Genomic DNA, 21040 nt, shown 5'->3' with positions numbered 1-21040 from the left:
TGATCAAATTCACCCTCCTCATTACTTTTAAATAACCATACCGATACAGGATCGGTTTTACTTATTTCGTTGATAAAATCAAACATACTATCTGTGTGATAAAATCTAACAGTTCAATCACGTGGAAATATTGTTACTGCGTTAGTCCATGCGTGCGCGTTATGATCGATAATATTTATTGGAGCTCCTTTCGATTTATATTTCGACTGGTACAGTACTTCTCCCGTTATTGTCTCCACAGTTATTGGAAATTTTAATATTTTTCCTAACTCAGCAACATCTTTTATTGTAGCACCGGTGTCCTTAACTGAATCAGCCCACGAGTTTATTTTTTCACGCCTTAAATCAGTTAATCCATTTACACGCATCGCGTTTGTAAAGTGTTCTATTACTCGTTCAGCCACACAATTTAACCTTGAAAATTTCATCGGCGCTAGTTTATCAACGTTAGGTTTTTTATTTATCTCATAAATTCCATAAATAACCGCTGTTACAGGATATGCTCGTTCATAATACGGTTTATCAATACCTGTCAGTAGACCCGGTCTGGAATTTTTACTTAATATGATAGTTTTATTATTACCAAGGACAGGATCATATTTGTCACGGATAATCCAACTACCTGTTTCTGTTAATACAATAAATTTTACTCTGAAGAAATATTTTTGATTGCCCTCGTATTCAGCGATGTAGTTAACGATAGTTGCCGCTCGCTTGTCGTTCATTGTGGCGTCCGTGACAAAGTCAGTGTTTCGTATAATCTTGAACGTTGACCATGTATGAGATGCACCATCCGTGTAAAATTCTTTCTTGGCGTCGTGAATTTTCGAGATCAAACTTTTATTTTTCGGATCAACCAGATCTCGTACTGGCAAGTCAGAAGATAATCTGTCAAGGTTGAATTTATACTTAACAGGCCTAGTTTGGGATAATCTCTCAAACTCGTTCATATAATTAAAACAAATATTTAAATAAAGAAAATTATATATATATATACAATGTCCCAATGTAGATGGTTGATGATCGGCTCGGTAAATCGATGCAACAAATCCTGTAGAAAGGAATTTTTTTGGATGCACTCACAAAACATACGACGAGGAAGTCTAGGACCAATACCATGTCTACGGTGTGGTATTGGAGTGCGAGGAAAGACAGAATTATGTGGGAAGTGCGGCGGGAAACGGTTCAGAGAGCTTAAAAGATATTATGACAAAAAAAATAATAGCGGTGAAAACGCTATAAAATCCGTGAGGGATTATATATCAAGATTTCAGACAAACAATGATTTAAACATATAATATTATTATAATGGAGCAAAATATATTTGTCCCACATCCTGTCATAACAAACTATGAATCAAATATTAATGGTATCATCAGACACTGCAAGTTGAAGAGACCAGTTGGCGTTGTTTCTAATACTGGCTATCTAAGGTTCACATGCGAGGGGGGAAGAAACATTATTTGTGTCATAGATTTACATACGAGTGTCACAAGGGTTTGATCAATGACGGTCTTGTTATTGATCATATTGACGGGGATACTCAAAACAATAATTTATCCAACCTTCGTGTTGTCACATACAGCGAGAATAATACACGTGGAAATACAGGAAGATATAAGACAATCGGAAAGAGGGCGGTGATTTCCACAAACATAGAAACCGGCAAAGAAATTATGTTTCAGTCTATGAACGCGGCTGCGACATATTTTGATATTAACTCGCGTGTGGTAAAATACGTCGCAGATAATATAACCAGATCTACTTTCTCGAAAAAATATAAACAGAAAATTATCTTTAAGTATCAATAACTATCATCACCACATTATTAACTATCATCACCACATCATTAACTATCATCACCACATTGAATTAATTTTTTAATTTATGTCACAGTCGGTCCTCCATACACTACTGAATTTTTGAAAACATAAGGGGAGATTACTTTGTAATATATAGTTTTCTTCGTAGATGGTTGGTTTTTTATGATCGTAATTAGTCAGTTTAACTAATTACATCGTAACTAATTACATCGTAACTAATTACTCGTAGAAGTATTATTTATGTTTTTTAAATATTTCCCCATCATACAACACATGATAATGTTATTGATCCGTAGGAAACTGTGTGTGAAACAGAAACCGTTGCTCATTGTAATCGACCTGCAGTTGTGTGTTCACTGAACTTACATTCTGGAAAGTTCTTTGACTGGTGCATTAATGCCACTGTTATTATTGATTCTCAGTCTACTTAGGAAAACCGCTACAAATACAGAAACTGTTGTTTATTGATTCTCAGTCTACTTAGGAAAACCGCCACAAATACAGAAACTATTATTATTCAGAAACTGTTATTATTCAGAAACCGCTACAAATACAGAAACTGTTATTATTCAGAAACCGCTACAAATACAGAAACTGTTATTATTCAGAAACTGTTATTATTCAGAAACCGCTACAAATACAGAAACTGTTATAAATACAGAAACTGTTATTATTCAGAAACCGCTGTTTACTGTAAATATTGGTTCCTTAGCTATATATTAACTTCCGAAACATATGTTCGTAACAATGTTTGATAGCTCGATCAGTATGGTATTGGACTGTGACGCTCGCGGTCCAGGATCGAATCCCCATGGCTGACAATTTGTCGGTGGTGCGCATAATTGCGATTTTTATAATAGTGGGGGGAACTGCAAGAACCTCCCCGCTCAGCAAATTCCCAACCACAATATTGACTTGTGGTTGATACATATTTTCGTATCACCCACTGGATTAATTATTGTGGGTGGGATTTTGCTGAGCGTACATGTTTGTGCTGTCCTTAGTTAGTGCTATTTCATTCATAATCTGAGCTCGCTAATACACTCGATAGGGGCTCTTCATTCATTGTATATATCCATTCATTGTATATATGTATATCCTCTAAACTTGGTAGATTGCGGTGGCAAGCTACGAGTTTAACGAGGACTGTGCTGTCCTTGTGCTGTCCTTAGTTACTGCCGTTTCATTCATAATCTGAGCTCGCTAATACACTCGATAGGGGCTCTTCATTCATTGTATATAACCATTTCATTGTATATATGTTATATGTATATCCTCTAAACTTGGTAGATTGCGGTGGCAAGCTACGAGTTTAACGAGGACTGTGCTGTCCTTAGTTAGTTATATGTTATGTGTATATCCTCTAAACTTGGTAGATTGCGGTGGCAAGCTACGAGTTTAATGAGGACTGTTCTGTCCTTGTGCTGTCCTTAGTTAGTTATATGTTATGTGTATATCCTATAAACTTGGTAGATTGCGGTGGCAAGCTACGAGTTTAATGAGGGTTGTGCTGTCCTCCCTCTTGGGCCTCTAGACCGTTGTTTGGCGGGTTAGGGGCTCTCGTAGAGGGAATATTTGCCTAATGAACTTGGTAGATTGCGGTGGCAAGCTACGAGTTCTTGGTTGTGCTGTCCCTGAAACATCCCGACGAACTCGCTAATACACTCGATAGGTGTTCTAGGGATATTTTTTTTTATTTTAAAGATTTATATATTATATAATGAACCATGAAAATATCAATGATGTAATTGTCGCTATTAAAAAATTAAAACAAGATGGAATTAATATATCTGATGAACTTAATCCTGAAAAAATAGTTTCTGATTTTGAGATTTTACAAGAACGTAAAACCATGGGTACACACACACTATCATCTGAATACAGGCTCATGAAACGGATTCAATCGGCAATGTTTCAGTCGCTAGCTACCGTAGAAGATGATCATGTGAAGGAGTTCGTTCCTCTTTCTACCGCCGTAGAAAGAATTAAGTCGTTATTATCCCACGAGTATGAGGCAAAGAAAACGATTAGTACTCGCATAAGACTATTAAGAAAAATTATGTTAGATCGTGAAACGATCCAGAGTAACTTCGTTACTGGTGAAACGATCCAAGGTAACTTCGTTACTGGTGAAACGATCCAAGGTAACTTCGTTACTGGTGAAACGATCCAAGGTAACTTCGTTACTGGTGATAATGAAAATGAAAGTTTTGGTAACTGGGGTCCATGTCAACGCTGACCACGTGTATTGGTAGTCAAAATCAAGAAAGTTCTAACCTTGTCAAATTGTTCCTAATACATTTTATTTATTATAAATTTTATTTATTATAAATTAATTTTATTTATTAATAATATTATTTTTACTGAGGATTTATTTTTTTTTTACTAAAATCAAGAAAAATGCACGAATTACTTGATTCTGACGGGGTAGTTGGTAGTCAAAATCAAAGAAAAATGCACGAACTACTTGATTTCTGACGGGGTAGTTGGTAGTCAAAATCAGGAAAATTGAGCAATTTCGTTGTATTTTAGTAAAAAAAAAATAAAAATCTCAGTAAAAATAATATTATTAATAAATAAAATTAATTTATAATAAATAAAATTTATTAGGAACAATTTGACAAGGTTAGAACTTTCTTGATTTTGACGGGGTAGTTGGTAGTCAAAATCAAGTAGTTCGTGCATTTTTATGTTTCTGAGGGGGTAGTTGGTAGTCAAAATCAAGTAGTTCGTGCATTTTTATGTTTCTGAGGGGGTAGTTGGTAGTCAAAATCAAGTAATTTGTACAATTTCAGTAAAAATCAGGAAAATTAATAAATATTATTTTTTTTTGTGATAGAAATTTTAATTTTACTTTCATCGACTAGCTTTTTTAGTTGCCTGGGCCGATTAATTTGTACCAAACACAAATTTGTGCTAGTAATAATAAACTATTTTTTTAAGTTGATCGAATTTGAGTCTGATCTCTGTTACAAATGTTCTTCTAACTGTTAAGAAATCCTCGCGTGTAAAACCCTCCATTACATGAAGATCTACGACAAAAGTCCTTAGACAGAAATCCTTACGACGGAAGTCCTTAGACAGAAATCCTTAAGACAAAAGTCTTAGGACTTTACATACAGATTTATTACAAGCTCTTCTTCACGTATGTCAATTAAGCGATTAAGGTGGTCTGTGAGTTTAAAATTGATTCGTGTTAACATATTATTGTGACACCGTAGATACACGGGATTAGTTGGTTCTTGCACGATTAAACTTCCAGGGGGAACTTGTGGTGTGAACGTGTACAGGATGTATCCTTGTTGAGCTTGATTTGATCTTCCGAGATCTATTTGATAGCTGCCATCGATTACGTCACAAACCAGATTGACCGCGACCGTCGGTGTTATATTAACGATTCCCGGGGATACGTGTCTTCCGCCGCCGTGTGGATCATTATCATATCTGAGAACGGTTGGAGGTGGTGCTAGTTTTTTCCATGCATCGAGTATTTTAGGGAAGTTTTCGTCGATAAGATCGTTTAATAATTTTACTAGTTCTCTAGCATCAATCCCCGGTATTACAAATGTTGGTAATTGTTGTTCAGTTATTTTGTAATGATTGAGAAACCATGGTTTAGCTTTATAATTATCAATAATTTCATCACCGTATTTAACCATGTTCACAATGATAGTTTTATTAGCGTATCTAATATCTGATATGACCTGATTTAGATGTTTTATCGTCTCAATGATTTTTTGTTTTACGTCATCGCTGTAGCTATCAGTAAAGAAATTTCGTAGTTTGTTGATTGATTGTTTAAATTCAAAATTAACAGGATCAGAATATGATTTAATAAATTCTTCATCAACGAGTGGATATACTCTAGCACCTGAACGAGCATTACGTACATTATCTATTATTCTAGGAATGTTTTCACCATCAGGAGCACTTATAAAAAAGGAAATGCCGCCCCCCCAGCTCCACGGATATTTACCTCTAAATTCAGGAAATATCATAAATTTTCTTTCATCTGTGATAAAATCAGCCCGAGTTGGTTCAGATGGTATCGGTGTTATCGGTGGTGATATTTCAGGCCATCCTAGCACGGATCTGATTGAAGATTGATAAATATCAACGGCATAATCAGGCGAGTTTATTTCAACCGTCGAGGACAACGTCGGCTCATGAACATTAATTGATATTTTTGATTCTTTTCCTGTTATTGATTTTATTCTACGCGCAAATTCCTCACTGATTTGTTCGATCTCATAACTGCCAGTTGGTATTCCAACAACAACCCAGTCAGGTGTTCCATCGGGTTTGTTCTTGTTAGTAAATACAAGCGAATTATTTGCTGGTGTACCATTAAATGATTTTGATCTGATATTTGGCCAGCTGTAATATACTCGTAATTGTGCTAGTGCTATTTCTTTTACTGGAATTGCAGTGGGAAAGTTAATACTAAATTCAGGATTAATTGAACTTACCGAGATCATCGTTATCTTTGGCGGAGTTGTGTTGGTCAGGATCTGCTGGAGTAATTCTGTCATTATTGATACTTGTATCTTTAATACCGATACCTTCGTCGTATATTTTGGTCATCATTGCAAATTCGAAATCAGATATAATTCCATCACTGAGACTCGCTGATAACAACGAGGATAATTTCGAGTATGCTACCGTCGTTGTGTGTAATTTTATTTTGTAATCGGATAATTTTTCGTTCGTACAAGTACATATTTTTTTTGTGATGATACCAAGCACACCTGCAATAGTTGTTGCTGCTGAAATACAGATAGTTACAGCTACTGGTGCCATCGTTGTCAACGCTGATAATATTACACCGGTTCCAGCAACAACAGCGGATACTGAATAAACAATCACATCAACGATAACCAATCGTCGTCGATATTTTTTTACTTTTACTGTATATTGATCGACTTGATCTTTTAGCGCCGCCTGCCATTCACGCGCTTGATTGTATCTGTATTGTGCACCGTCCATATATATTTTTATGCAGTAACCAATTGAGGTGTTTCAGCTACAAATTCCAAACACCACCAGAAGGATGTTGCGGTTAATGTCCTATCAGCTGCTTCCAGAATAAATATTTCCTCGGCTCCGATATTTAATATAACAGATACAACCCCGGAAAACCTGTCGGTGGAATGACGCCATGGAAACGTTGTAAATATTTCAAATTTTGCAGCACTAAACACAGATAGCCTGTACACGCCAGTGCTTGTTGCGGTATATTTGATGGTATTATTTTGTTTTGACCATGTTGCAAATCCCGATGATACCGTGCATACGATGTTTGTGATATGCCCGGGAGTTATTTCAGCTGGAATTTTAATCAGATTGGTTTTATTGATAATCTCAGGAATTCCCGCTACGATGTCTAGTTGTGTTCGTTTGATCGTGTCTAGGTTACTTTTGATATCAACGAGTTTCATGTCAATGACGGAAGGAGTTCCAAAGAACTTATTTATGGCATCATCGGTTTTCTGAAAATTTCTTCGAAGCCTTGTAAAACCGGTTACGTGAACGTCATACTCGGCCCGCAGCGTGGATAGTTTTCCATCCACGTCGTCGACGTATAGTTTGTTTGCGACGTCGTTGTCAGATTTTGGAGCTGTTACAGCTACTATTTTGTTCCCGTTCATGCTAAGTTCACCTGTCATCGTGTCACCGGTGTTTCTCACGCGATTAGCAACACTTTTTGCAATTTCATCTCTGATGGTTTTAAGTGACATACTTGAATCTCTGATTCTACCACCGTCAGTAAACACGGGAATATTATCCGTAACTGCACCAAGTACTCGCCGGACTATATCATTCCATTTGATATTGCTGGTTTTTAGTTTACCATATCGATCTTGAAAAATAACAACTTCATCTGGGTCAACTCCAGCCAGGTTCATAATATCAGCGAGGTCATCTTTAGTCGCATACTTTGACAGATCAACGTCGGATTTTATTTTCTTACTAGTAGAAGATCTTCCGTAAATATCAACCATTATAATAAGATCCGTTGTTTAAAATGCTTTACGCGCAACATATCGGTTGCTTGTATAATCGTGCACAACTTTATGTGGCGGCCTGGATGATTTTGATATAGCGTCGAGTACATTAATTACTTCACGGCCGCATATTGGCGGATCTGTCATTGTTTGTGTGGGTAGCGTTGAATACCAAACTTTGTAACCAGAGGTTGTTGCGTGAAGTGGTGCGACATACTTGATAAATTCAACAGGTGGAGCTAACCCGTACGAATCAAAATAAACAATTCCACGCGGGTCAACCGCGTATGATACCCAATGAGTACCGGGTCCATAACGTTTGTCAAGATTAATAATACCTGTTTCTAGTTTGTTTGGTTGTTTCGGTAATTGATCTCGCATAAAAACACCTCTAAAGGCAGATATTTTTAATTTTTTAGCAGCATCAAGTAAATCAAAATTTGATGCTGGAACGTCTAACGAAATGATCCTGGAAGCCTTAGGCCTCTCCCCCAACGAGATCCCGGTAATCTTAGACCGCGTCCCTTTTTTTTTTGTATCCCCGCCCTGTTGCTTTCTTTAGTGCCATTCCAGCGGCTGTTCCAACAGCACCTAACGCGGCCGCTTTTGCTACGGCTGGAGCAGCCGCAGCTATTAATGCCGGAATGGCCGCAAGAAGTGGAAATATACCACCCGTTTTAACCATGTCTTTGATGGCGCTCGGGGAGAGATGGAATTGAACTCCAGCTTTTGATTCTAGGGCTTTATTGAAATGTTTAATCTGATTATTTGTCAACGATAATTTGTTTGGACCACCACTAATATGATCTCGTTTTAGTGATATTTTAGTTCCGCATTTGTTGGCGGTTTTTGATTGAAGCTTTTTTACCTGACCCGGGGTCAGAGTAACATTAACATGACTATACGACATTTTTATATAAAATATATTTTTCTAAATAACACGATTAAAGATTTTCCACCGGTGCATCAACGACCCTCATTCGACCACTGCCACCTTCAAGTAACATGGCCTTGTCGCTAAGTATGACCGCGATCGCTCTGTAAAAGGCACCACCAGCTGGTGGGTTAGTAACATGAGCTCGAAAGTGTATATCAACAACAGATTGTTTGGATAAATCAAGATGTTCTAGTGAAAAGTAATAAATCGGATATAGACCTGTAAAATCTAGTTGTGATATTTGCAAACCAGTATCTATATTTTGATCACGTCCCATGAATGACATTAAACGATGATATGCGCGCGCTACATGATTTTGTGCATAATTTAGTTGTATATTTTCTGTTGGTTCTTGATGTCCATTTATCCGTAAGGAAACTTCGTTAACTCCAAGGTTATCAAATATCATATGTGATTGTTCTTGATCATTTATCCGGTTAATATTTTGCAATGCAATAAAAATATGTCGTGGTGCAGAAACACCCTGTTGTGATGCTATATGCCATGTAAATAAACCATTAATATTGCTTTGAGCAGCATCTGTGGTTACTGTTAACCATGATAGCAATGATTTACCGCCTTGATCCATAAAAGATAGTAATTTTTGTTCCTCAGTAATAGATGGAGTTATTACTGGCATCCACAATGAAAGTTTTGTTATATCTACTTTACCAGCATCAGCAACACCAGCACCTCGCCAGATTGCATCATTATCACCACCTTTTCTTACGAGCACAATTGTGTGTTTAGCTCCAAAGATGACTTTTCTAACATTTCTGCAAAATCCAAAGATGTGAGACAGCGGAATTGCACATGAAAAATTTCTATTATCTCCCAACAACGCTGATCGGCGTGCTGCAAACCCTAAGTTGTAAGTCATGGCAATATCTTTTATGATTTCAAAATCACCTGCTGGTCTAGTTTCACGATCGGGGTTGGCAGCTTCTGCCTGATTAGCAACAGAAACACCCTGTGGTGAAAGTAACTTGATATACTGATTATGGTTGGCGTTGTCGGTGATATCCTTGGCAAACATCATTGTTGGACCAGCTGATCTTGTAAAGTCGTCAGAATATCTCGCCAGACCAATTATTGTTGTAGCAACATCAACATCCTTCTGAATTGATTCAATATTTTTTCCATCAATCATGTATGTGGCGCTATCAAACAGTGCCATAATCCCGTTGTTGACAAAACCAACACGTAAATTAGCACCATATGCCGTATCATCATCCTTTACAAGTATACCTTCTACTTCAATAAACGCTTCAGCGGGCAAGAAATATCTACTTGTATCATGAACCTGTAATTCGATTCTCCCTCGCTGATTTGGTAGTCTTGCGTCATAGGAATAAAATTGATAATCACGTACAGATTCGTACTTAAGTACAGGTGCCTCCATATCAAATACTGGGTCTGATTCGCGCCTGAACATTTTTATTATAGTTACCATTTTTCCAAATGATGATCATCGTCGACGAAGACCACTTCCTGCTATTAAATTTGCTGTTATATTTTTTTTCTGCTTCTTCAGATATCGCCGCTAGTTTTTGATTTGCAGCCTGATTTATTATTTTACTTACGTCTGAGGGCATCACCTCAGTACTTGCCAGTTTCACCGGTGGTTGTTGTTTTCGTCGCAATAATCGTGCTAGTCTTTCCTTGATCGCCGAGAACGCCTTACCAGCAACATTGACAATTGCACCAGGAGCTTTATCACGAACAATATCAATAGCCTTCATCGATAATTGTTTTGCTACAGGTGCTACTTTTGGAGCTATCCTCGTGAATAATCCCCGAATAACATCACCAAGTCCATTTCCGTAAATAACACTATAGATTGGTAATCGTGAGTTTACCGCTCTAACCTGTGTGGGTTTACGATGATTATCATGCACAATCATCTTATTTTATTTACCATTTATCTAACAACTAGTCATCAACGAGCTCATCAATAAGTTCTCGGTAAACGCCAATATCCATGATACCACCTTGAAATAGTCGCCGACAAATATCAGCTGCTTCATTGGTTATTTCTGGTGAATTATTTCCAGCTCGTTTTCCTCCTATGAGAACTTCTAACCGTGATACGTCATTGATGATATTATCAGGACATAAACCACGTCCTGTTTTAGGTTCATCTTGAGGTGTTTTAAATACTGGTGGTTGCATTACCGGAGTAAGTACTTCAGCGGTGGCCGGGGGTGAGTCACCTTCTCGAAATCCATGTGGTGAACCTGTCGGTGTAAATGTCATTTTCGGTGCAGAAATTTTCTTCGAGGGGAGTAATTTAATTAGCTCTTTAGTCCTTTTAATTTCCGACTTCAACCTTTGCTGCGGCGAAGAAGATTGTTGTTGTTCTATTTGTTGCAGAGGTTGAGGAAGCTGATACTGGTAGGACTCTCCTTGTTCTAGTTGTTCCCGTCTCTCTCTATAAAGTCTTTTTACTTCTTCATTAAGTCTTTCGTATTCTAGACCTCTAGCTTGTTTTTTGTTGTAATATACGCGATATATCCATTTAATGAAATTATCATCATTTGTTTTTTCATAACGGGGTTTTAAAATACTAGATTTATTAGATATACTATTTAATATTGCTTCAGGTAATCTCTCTCTTTCAGTTTTTCTAATTTCCTCAGCAACTCCTTCGTTAAATTTTGCAATTAATTCTACGTTTTCTCCTGCTGGTTTGGATTTAGATGCAAGTTTTTTTCTCACATCGGCGACTTCAGCACGAAGTTCTTCAATACCTTCAAGTATTTCCTCATCAACAGGTGGAGGTTGAGCTGCGGCTATGTCAATTGGAAGGTCTCGTAAAATCTTCTTTGTTTTTTTAGTTCTCGCTGCTATTTTTTCAGCCTGCGCTGCAGTTTGTTCTAATACCGGAAAAATACCCTTTTTCCTCTTCTCATCTTCCTCTTTAATATCTCCCCATATAGTTTTTTCAACAGCCGCTGCAGCTTTCTTAGTAGCTGCAGTGACGGGTTTAAATAGTTTTTTAGTGTCTTCTTCGTACTCAACTTTTGATTCTTGCTGCGCTTGCAGATTTTTTCTAAATGAGTCTCTGACAGGAAGAAATTTTTTAATTGTTTCTAATCGTTCTCGTGCTGTTCTTGCAGTATGAGATTCTGGATGTATCATTTTATTATAACATAATAATTTAATTAATATCAGCAAAAGAGGAATACAGAAGTTTGATGATATATTATAAACACAGAAAGAACATAAATCCCAAAATAGAAAAACCACCATCAGAACTTGAATATTACTTGAAACATAGAACAAATTCCGAAGATTCAGATGAAGATGAAACAGATGAAGATTCCCATGATTCAGATGATGATTCCCAATATTGATAGCAGCAGAGAGGGGCGTCTACAATTCTGTTTGGGACAAACAATAATCGTAGACGTGGTAATTGACCTCTATGAGTGGTCACTATTTTTTTTTGGTCAAACACAAGGGTGACCATTCCCCTAAGTGGTCTGTTCACCCTCTCTGCTGCTCGTCGTAAACTCAATCGAATCAGTTTTTATCATTACCTATAGTTTCTGAGTTATGGGATTGGACATTACACATTCATTTCAAATGACGACAACAATGACAAAGCGTGTTCGCTTCGCTGTAAATTTCCTTCGCTGTTTTAAGTGTCTGGAAGAGGCTTTTGCCTATTTGGACATTATATTTTAATTTGCAATTGAATTTGTTTAAGTCGAAGTTTTGTAATATGTACTCTGCAATATATTGCAAAAATTTACATGTATAACAAAATAAATTATAATTTGCTGTAACAATAGTTTGCTCAGTTATAAAGCTTAACCTAGAATGAACAATGTCAGTATAAAGTTTGTTAATCACAATGTTTGTAGTTTTATGGAATTATTGTAAAAATTTGGACTTTAATGAAATGAGTATGCTATCTTCTCAATTGGATAATTATGTTCAAATAAAATATTGTGTAATATCCAAGTGGAATTTATAAATGGCATGTATGATACCTATATATATATATATATATATATATATATATATATATATATATATATATATATATATATATATATATATATATATATATATGTATGTGTGTGTGTGTGTGTGTGTGTTAATCACATATATGAATGTTTACGGTTTCTCTAAAAGAGGTTGTGTAAAAATATACACAATGTAAGATTGCTGCAGAACATTCCACTGGGAAACGGTATTTTGTAATGTCAGGGAGCATCTAAAAAAATTATCTCTCTCTCTCTCTCTCCCGCCCCCCCCCCCCCCAAAAAAAAAAATTACAGACACTTCTTTTAGCTTGTCAGAAATTTGCCGTGAAGTTACGTAAAAAGATAAGGGAAACTCTAAGAAAAGTATATAAATTTTGTTAGTAAAACACACGTCATCAGATACGAAAGTGTATTTGTCATGGAAGACCAGTGATTTATTTTCGTGAATATACGGAACTCGTCATAATAATTTCTCCATGAGAATATATATATATATATATATATATATATATATATATATATATATATATATATATATATATATATATATATATATATATATATATATATGTATATATATATGGCCATGATACACGCGTTTAAAGTTAAAAATGCCTTTACTTTCCTCCCCAAAATAGCCACTTTCTTCGCAGACAGTTGTCTTCGTGAAAAATCACAACGGAAATTACATGCACGACATCTGACATGATTGATTCTTTACTATTCTTGAACATGATGAAATGGTGCAAGACCCATTAGGGAAATACAACTTCGATAATTATATATATGGAGTTCGAATCTTCAGGCTTGGTAAATATTTCTCTTGAAAAAGATGATAAATTAACATCAGAACTACTATACAAAAAAGTGATAACCCCAGACACATTTACACTGCCCATGTTTAAATATCTTAAAAAAAGTATTACTTCCATCGCTGCAAATGTTTGCCAGGAGTTTGCACATAACAACATTAACAACCATGATTACCGTTTGGTTAAAATCTGACGATGTATTCTTCTTTTATATTATAAAGTAGCCTAATGTAACAATAAATGCAATCTTTTAAACATAAACTTGTGTAAAATCTGTTTTCCGTTATGTTTGTCTGACTTTTTTTTTATTTTTCCCAGGGAATTATTTAGTAGGCGGAGTTTGTGTGACAGTTGAAGACAGGCGCTCTGTCAAAACTCGATACTCAGACTCTGTCAGAATAAATCGCTACCGCTATTTTGACCCCTGTGTCATGTAAACTTTAGTACATCGGGCTTCGCGGATTTGTATGTAAGTACGTTTCTCCATGTTGCATGTTTCCGCCAGCGTTCTTGTCAGTGCACACGTCATAATCCAAGGCAGGCATCCCAATGTAAGAAAATGCAGCAGACAAATAAACAAATGAAGACGTTTATTAACATGGACTTTCATTGAACTTTCATTGAAATACTTAGGGTAGTATATACATATAGGGTAACGACTGAATGTTGAGTATGACAGTGAAATGTTCGATGAATGATTTATTATTATTATTATTATTATGATGTTATTATTATTATTATCTAGTGAGTTTCGTTCACCTGCCCTTCTCCGCGATTTCCCGTTTGCATGGCCAACGCCAATAATATGGTTAAACAACTTTTCAAAGAATGAAAAAAATTGACATTCATCAGGTTAAATTCTTTATATTTTCTATATTTTTTCGGCTTTTAATGGAATTTGAAACAGAATTGAAATTTTAAGTGTTAACTGTTATAGTCACAGGGGCTCGTTACAAAGAAAATCAAGGGATGGGGGTTCTAACCTGTGTTATATTATTACAGGTTAGAACCCCCATCCCTTGATTTTCTTTGTAACGAGCCCCTGTGATTATAGTTGTAAACTAACGAAGTGTTTCTGAATTTGTTATGGTTTTGTTAACAAATGGAAGTTAAGTTGGCTGTGTTTAATTTAGTGTGATATCATGCTTTTTTATAGTTCTACTCGTTAAAATTGACAGCCGTTATTCTATTTGCAAAACTGGCCTAGCCGTTTATTTCCTTGTTTTGACTAAAATCCCGTTTTTTATTTTAAAAAATGTACCCCCCCCCCCATTTTGGTTTATACCCATGTTTTGTGTCCAGTTATTACGTGGTAGTGGGATGAAGACCTTCACTCCGTGTCTGAATTTGTCTTGTCCATTTTTGGAGGAGTATACGAGTAATACACACGTACGAATGCACGTACGTAACATGATTAAAAGTGAGAGACGATAGCAGTTTCCACACAGAACCTGTTAACACACTATTATTGGTATCTTCAGTTTACTAAAATACTGTACAGAACTATAATAGTGTGATTACTGGGTCTGTGTGATGTCTGCTGTAAATCTCTCTTGTAATAATAATAAAATGATGACGCCATTACGACGATTGTAATGGTCAGTTATTTAGTATTTAAATTTTACATGTATGGTATTTTTGTGTAGATGTGCGTCAACGTTTATAACATGCATTATTTTAATGTTTTTATCACGTAAATATACAAGTTAATTTAGTATTTTAATATAAATATATATATGCAAATTTAGCAAATATACTACGATAACCACCACGACCATTGCATTTTTGTGAGAGTTAAATTTAGAACAATAGAATAAGTATAATAAATTTAACAGGAGTTACATTTTAAAGTCATAAATATAATTATTTAAATTATTATTAATGTATTAGTACCTACACACTGCAAATATACAAGTTATTTTAATATAATTATATATGTTTAATATTTGTGTTTAGATGTGTATTCATGTTTATATCACTTTATTTCCACAGCCGACGAGTCCCCCTGGTACATCTCTATTGTCGTCTGCCAAGACAAGATAGTCGTCCTAGACTTCAAGACGAGGAAAGTCCAGATACATCGACTCCATGATGGAAAATTCCTGGCATCGTCAGACAGACTGGAGTCAGGACCACGTGACATGTGTCTGATGGACGCCATAACAATTTGTGTCCTTCATCAAGACGGTCTGATAGAAATGATGGCCATTCATTCTACAGACATGTCACCTGATATTAAAACGACCAGGACTTTACGTCTAAAGGGAGTAATGGATGAATATCATGGTGTTGTCAGATTGAATGACAGTCTTGTTGTCACTGGTATTAGACAGGACACGATGTACTGGTGTGTTGTCTCTTGATGACGGACATGTTGACACAATTCACCGGATTTGTGAAGGGGTCGGATTGAGTTGGAGTAGAGTGACAACAAAAGACAACATGATTTATGTCTCGTGTCGTGCTGGTTATAAATCCCCTAATACTGGTGTATATGGATTCGACATTTTGAATCCCAGTCAGTGTAAATATACATACAAACATCAACGTCTACAATGGCCGACATCAATCGTTATAAATGAAGACGGAAATATTTTCGTATGTAACTATGGATACCTTGATGATTCCTGTATTCATCAACTTACAGCTTCATGTCAACTTGTCGCCATTTTCACACAGGGAATTCCATGGCGTCTCGAAGCCATATTCTGGGACAATGGACGTCTGTATGCCACACGCTATAAGAGTAGTGACATTACTGTATTCCGTCCCGTGTATCAAGGTAATTCATATTTCTTATATTTTATTGACATAAAAAACTTTAAATGACGTCACAAATAAAATTACAAACTTCATTTATTGAAAATTCTCAAAGATTTCATTTTAAATTTAAATGTCAACATGACAGTTTCGCCGCGCATAGTTGTCATGTTGATATGAAGTTACACATTTATAAATAGTTGTTGTTATACAATTTACATTAAGTTCACTTTGATATTGTTAAGTGATTTATATGTATTTATACTATTTATTTATAATATAATTATTTATATGTAAATAAAAATAACACATTTTATAGACATAATTTATCAACGATTGAAAAGGACGACGACATTTTATACCGAGTGTATCCACCAGGTGTCGCTTTCATTCCAAGCGCGTGCCATTCAGTCTGGTTAAATATAGATTACAAAGATGGCCGTTTGATGTATTCAATTGTTCTATATAAGGTTTTATGATTTTTTTTTTTTTTTTTTTTTAAATTATTACGTGTTAGTTTTATTGCATTTATAACGCTCCAAATTGGAATAAAGCAACAATTCGGAAATTGCACGTTCATGTCTAGTAATATAAATAGACAGAGCGGCTGGTTTGTGTAATTATACGAATTTTCGCACACGTCGGAAATTACAGATAAGTAAGTGATTTTGTATCACTTCCATTAGTGCCTTTTCAGTGACGCATGTTAATAGATACATTTTTTTTTTATTATTTTCTGCAGGGAAAAATACGTGAATAATAAAACAAATACATTTCTGACAAGTGATTTTGACAATATCACATTATATACTATAAGGTGGGAAACCTAAAGAAGTGTCAGGTTTTTGCAGCTACTGGCGAAGTTAGCAAAATTAAAGGACAATTTCATCAGTTTCGAGTGAACTCTTAGACAGATGGTGAAGTTTAATTTCATAAAATGTTTTCTAAGTACAATGTACATGTAGTAAATTGTATAAACTGTATTAATGACTTAATATGATTTTTCTGTCTTTCCTAGTTATTACAGCAGTGATGAAATACTAAAACTTTATATTGGTTCAATCTGGAAATATTTTTAAAAATTAAATTCATTTTGATTTACACAAATAAATAATAAACTTGTTTAGATACTGCTCATGATTTTATCTAATAAATGAATAATTTGTTTGAAATGAAGATACTAAATGAATTATTCCGCTGCTTAAAGAATAGATGTAACAACTGCATAGTCCCTATGATATTGTAAATCATATTAATACACAATCTGCTCTCTTAGAGAAATTATAACAAACTTAAAAGTTCATTTACAACAGACTGAACCATTTTACAGAATTTAACATTGTAAGAGATATTTAGTATAACACATGACAACTTTAACCTGTAAACGAAAATGACATACAACAGTTACAACTAAATAGAGCTCATAAAATTTGTCCCTTTAGATGACGTACAACAGTTACAACTAAATAGAGCTCATAAAATGTGTCCCTTTAGATGACGTACAACAGTTACAACTAAATAGAGCTCATAAATTTGTCCCTTTAGATGACGTACAACAGTTACAACTAAATAGAACTCATAAAATTTGTCCCTTTAGATGACGTACAACAGTTACAACTAAATAGAACTCATAAAATTTGTCCCTTTAGATGACGTATAACAGTTACGTACAACAGTTACAACTAAATAGAGCTCATAAAATTTGTCCCTTTAGATGACGTACGACAGTTACAACTAAATAGAACTCATAAAATTTGTCCCTTTAGACTTTTAATATGTTCAGAATTTTCATCTTGTGCTACATCTCCAGTCAAGACCTTTCCTACCTTTAAGCCAATCTTTTAGGTTTCATGGTCTTTCACACTGCTATTTTTGTATCAAGATTGTGAGGTAAATGTACTTTACACACTCCAATGTATCAGGAAAATCATTACCTATATGAGGATTGTCAGGTAAATGGACTTACATACTTCAGTGTATTAGGGAAATCATTACCTATATCAAGATTGTCAGGTAAATGTACCTTACACACTCCAATGTATTAGGAAAATCATTACCTATATCAAGATTGTCAGGTAAGTGTACTTCACTCACTCCAATCTATTAGGGAAATCATTACCTAAAATAATACAGACGTTAAGGATTTGCGTCAAATTAGGTAAAATAATACAGATGTTAAGGATTTGCATCAAAGTAGGTAAAATAACACAGATGTTAAGGATCTGCATCAAATTAGGTAAAATAATACAGATGTTAAGGATTTGCATCAAAGTAGGTAAAATAATACAGACGTTAAGGATCTGCATCAAATTAGGTAAAATAATACAGATGTTAAGGATTTGCATCAAATTAGGTAAAATAATACAGATGTTAAGGATCTGCATCAGATTAGGTAAAATAATACAGACGTTAAGGATCTGCATCAAATTAGGTAAAATAATATAGATCTTAAGGATCTGCATCAAATTAGGTAAAATAATACAGATATTAAGGATTTGCATCAAATTAGGTAAAATAATACAGACGTTAAGGATTTGCGTCAAATTAGGTAAAATAATACAGATGTTAAGGATTTGCATCAAAGTAGGTAAAATAATACAGATGTTAAGGATCTGCATCAAATTAGGTAAAATAATACAGATGTTAAGGATTTGCATCAAATTAGGTAAAATAATACAGACGTTAAGGATCTGCATCAAATTAGGTAAAATAATACAGATGTTAAGGATTTGCATCAAATTAGGTAAAATAATACAGACGTTAAGGATCTGCATCAAATTAGGTAAAATAATACAGACGTTCACTCAAGAAAATGGGGAATTTTACAGCTGACTAAAACACCTGTACGTAGCTGCATGTCTCCATGGCACAGTCTGTCCCGTCTTTGAGAGACTTATCTATTTCTGTTTCCCATACAAAATATGTGTTTGTATATAGATGTTGAAAATTAACTTGTTATATGAGTTATTCTTATTTTCTTTTAATCGGTTAAGGATATTTGAAAATTGTTTGTATATTTTGTCATGGCCAGAAATTGTTTCGGTATCTATCTCTGGCAGCAATCAACTGCATATACTAAATCTAGTTAAGTTTTGTATTTAAGAGACAGTCCAATCTAGTTGTTTTTAAGAAACAGTCCAACCTAATTGTGTTTAATTTTTTCGGAAGGGTTGATACGTAGGTTGATGCATTCTTTGGGTCTTGGTCGCTCCCAAAAGAAACTTGCCAAACAGCACAGTCAAGGTAAGGGTTGCATGAGATAGTAGTTTTGTTTTAAAAAGCTATTTTTAACCATAGATCACATTGCTAAAGGCCAGTCAAGCTTATGTTCTGACCATGCGTCCTTTGTGTATTGTACTCTGCCTATCATCCATTCATCAATATTTGTTATGTCAAAACTACATGTATAAGAATGCCCATATATGTTGTACTGTCCATTTGAATTTAAGTGGGAGTGTTGTCCATATTATGTTGTGATGTCCACTTGAATTTCAGTGAAATGTTTGTGAATATTACTGTTAGATTGGATATAAGTGGGGTGGGGGTTGGGTATAATATTGCTGAGCTATTTTTGTCAGTGTGGTTCTTGTGAAAAATCCTTGGAGGATTTATCAAAATGCCAATTGATAACATTACTAAAGCACATGTATGCTGATCTATGTTTTCATATTAGGATATTAGCTGTGTTAATCATAAATGGAAATTTAGGGAATCAAGATTTGCTTTTGATTGATAGAACTTTATGAAGAAATAAAGATAAATAGTTTGATTACTTTATATTATTATGTATAATGTATTTATTTATATTTTTAATTGTTAAAATAATAAAGATAATCATGTAAATTTCAAAGTTTTTAATTGTTTAATTGCTGCGTCAGTATCCAGTTTTTAAATACAAAATGTGTTTCTACAAACCACCTGGGGCCATGAGTGGCCAAGTGATCTAAAGCACTTGTCATTACAAACCACTGTCTGCAATGGTTCAAGTCTCGCATTCAACCAGTGTGGGTATGCGAGAAAGCTTGTCAGTAGTTTCTTGTGAGTCAGTGGTTGTTTCTGGGGTTTTCTCAGGTTTTTCCACTACCATTGATACTGGCCACCATGTATTTATCTTGTGCTGAACAATGGCATTAAACCCTAAAACACTAACAACCCTCAGGTCTCACTGGACAGTTTATCTGGTGAATTTTCATCCGACGATGACCAATTACAGAAAAATGAGAATAATTTTATACTGAAGATGCAAATAAAAACAAACTAATGATTTTTGTAGAAAGCATACATGTGAGATTTTGACTGCAGTAATCCGGTTAATTCCTGATGCAACTGGTGGTTTTTATACTGAACCAACACTGCCACCAACCCCTAAATTTTACATTCATTTTTGACAAGAAATAGCTATTGTGAATATTTTTCTGTGACAAGGCAGCTAAAAGAATCAGTATGTGCCTTATGCATGAATAAAGTTCACTAGTACTATAACAAATTAGCATACTTTTCACCACCCCTCAATCATCTAGATTTTTAGATATTTACCTCTGTAGCAGACACACATAAATACGTAAGCCAAGTCGACAGCTCATTTGCAGCCCAAGTTACGCATTTGATCTCCAATGCAAATCTAACTGTGACAGGCAGTCACCAACAAGCCAACCTATTTCCAAGCCTAACTCAAAGTAAATCTGAACCACATTATAGATTTAGCTTA

General features: G+C 35.0%; 1 protein-coding gene across 1 annotated transcript in view; it reads left to right on the top strand.

Annotated features, from left to right (window-relative positions):
* The first annotated feature begins 15568 nt into the window (after positions 1 to 15568).
* LOC149789652 (uncharacterized) overlaps positions 15569 to 21040 on the top strand; it is a 77435-nt gene continuing 71963 nt past the window's right edge. The window contains exons 1-2 of the mRNA XM_089971673.1: positions 15569 to 16354; positions 19501 to 19575. Coding sequence (XP_089827799.1) covers positions 15874 to 16354; positions 19501 to 19575 — 556 coding nt within the window. The 5' untranslated portion in view covers positions 15569 to 15873. The remainder of the gene's footprint in view (positions 16355 to 19500; positions 19576 to 21040) is intronic.

This window comes from Sinohyriopsis cumingii, chromosome 10, assembly GCF_028554795.1.
Source record: "Sinohyriopsis cumingii isolate HCF-2022 chromosome 10, ASM2855479v2, whole genome shotgun sequence".
Taxonomy (NCBI): domain Eukaryota; kingdom Metazoa; phylum Mollusca; class Bivalvia; order Unionida; family Unionidae; genus Sinohyriopsis; species Sinohyriopsis cumingii.
The sequence above is the reverse complement of the archived record's forward strand: the minus strand, read 5'-3'. Positions and strand labels throughout refer to the sequence as shown.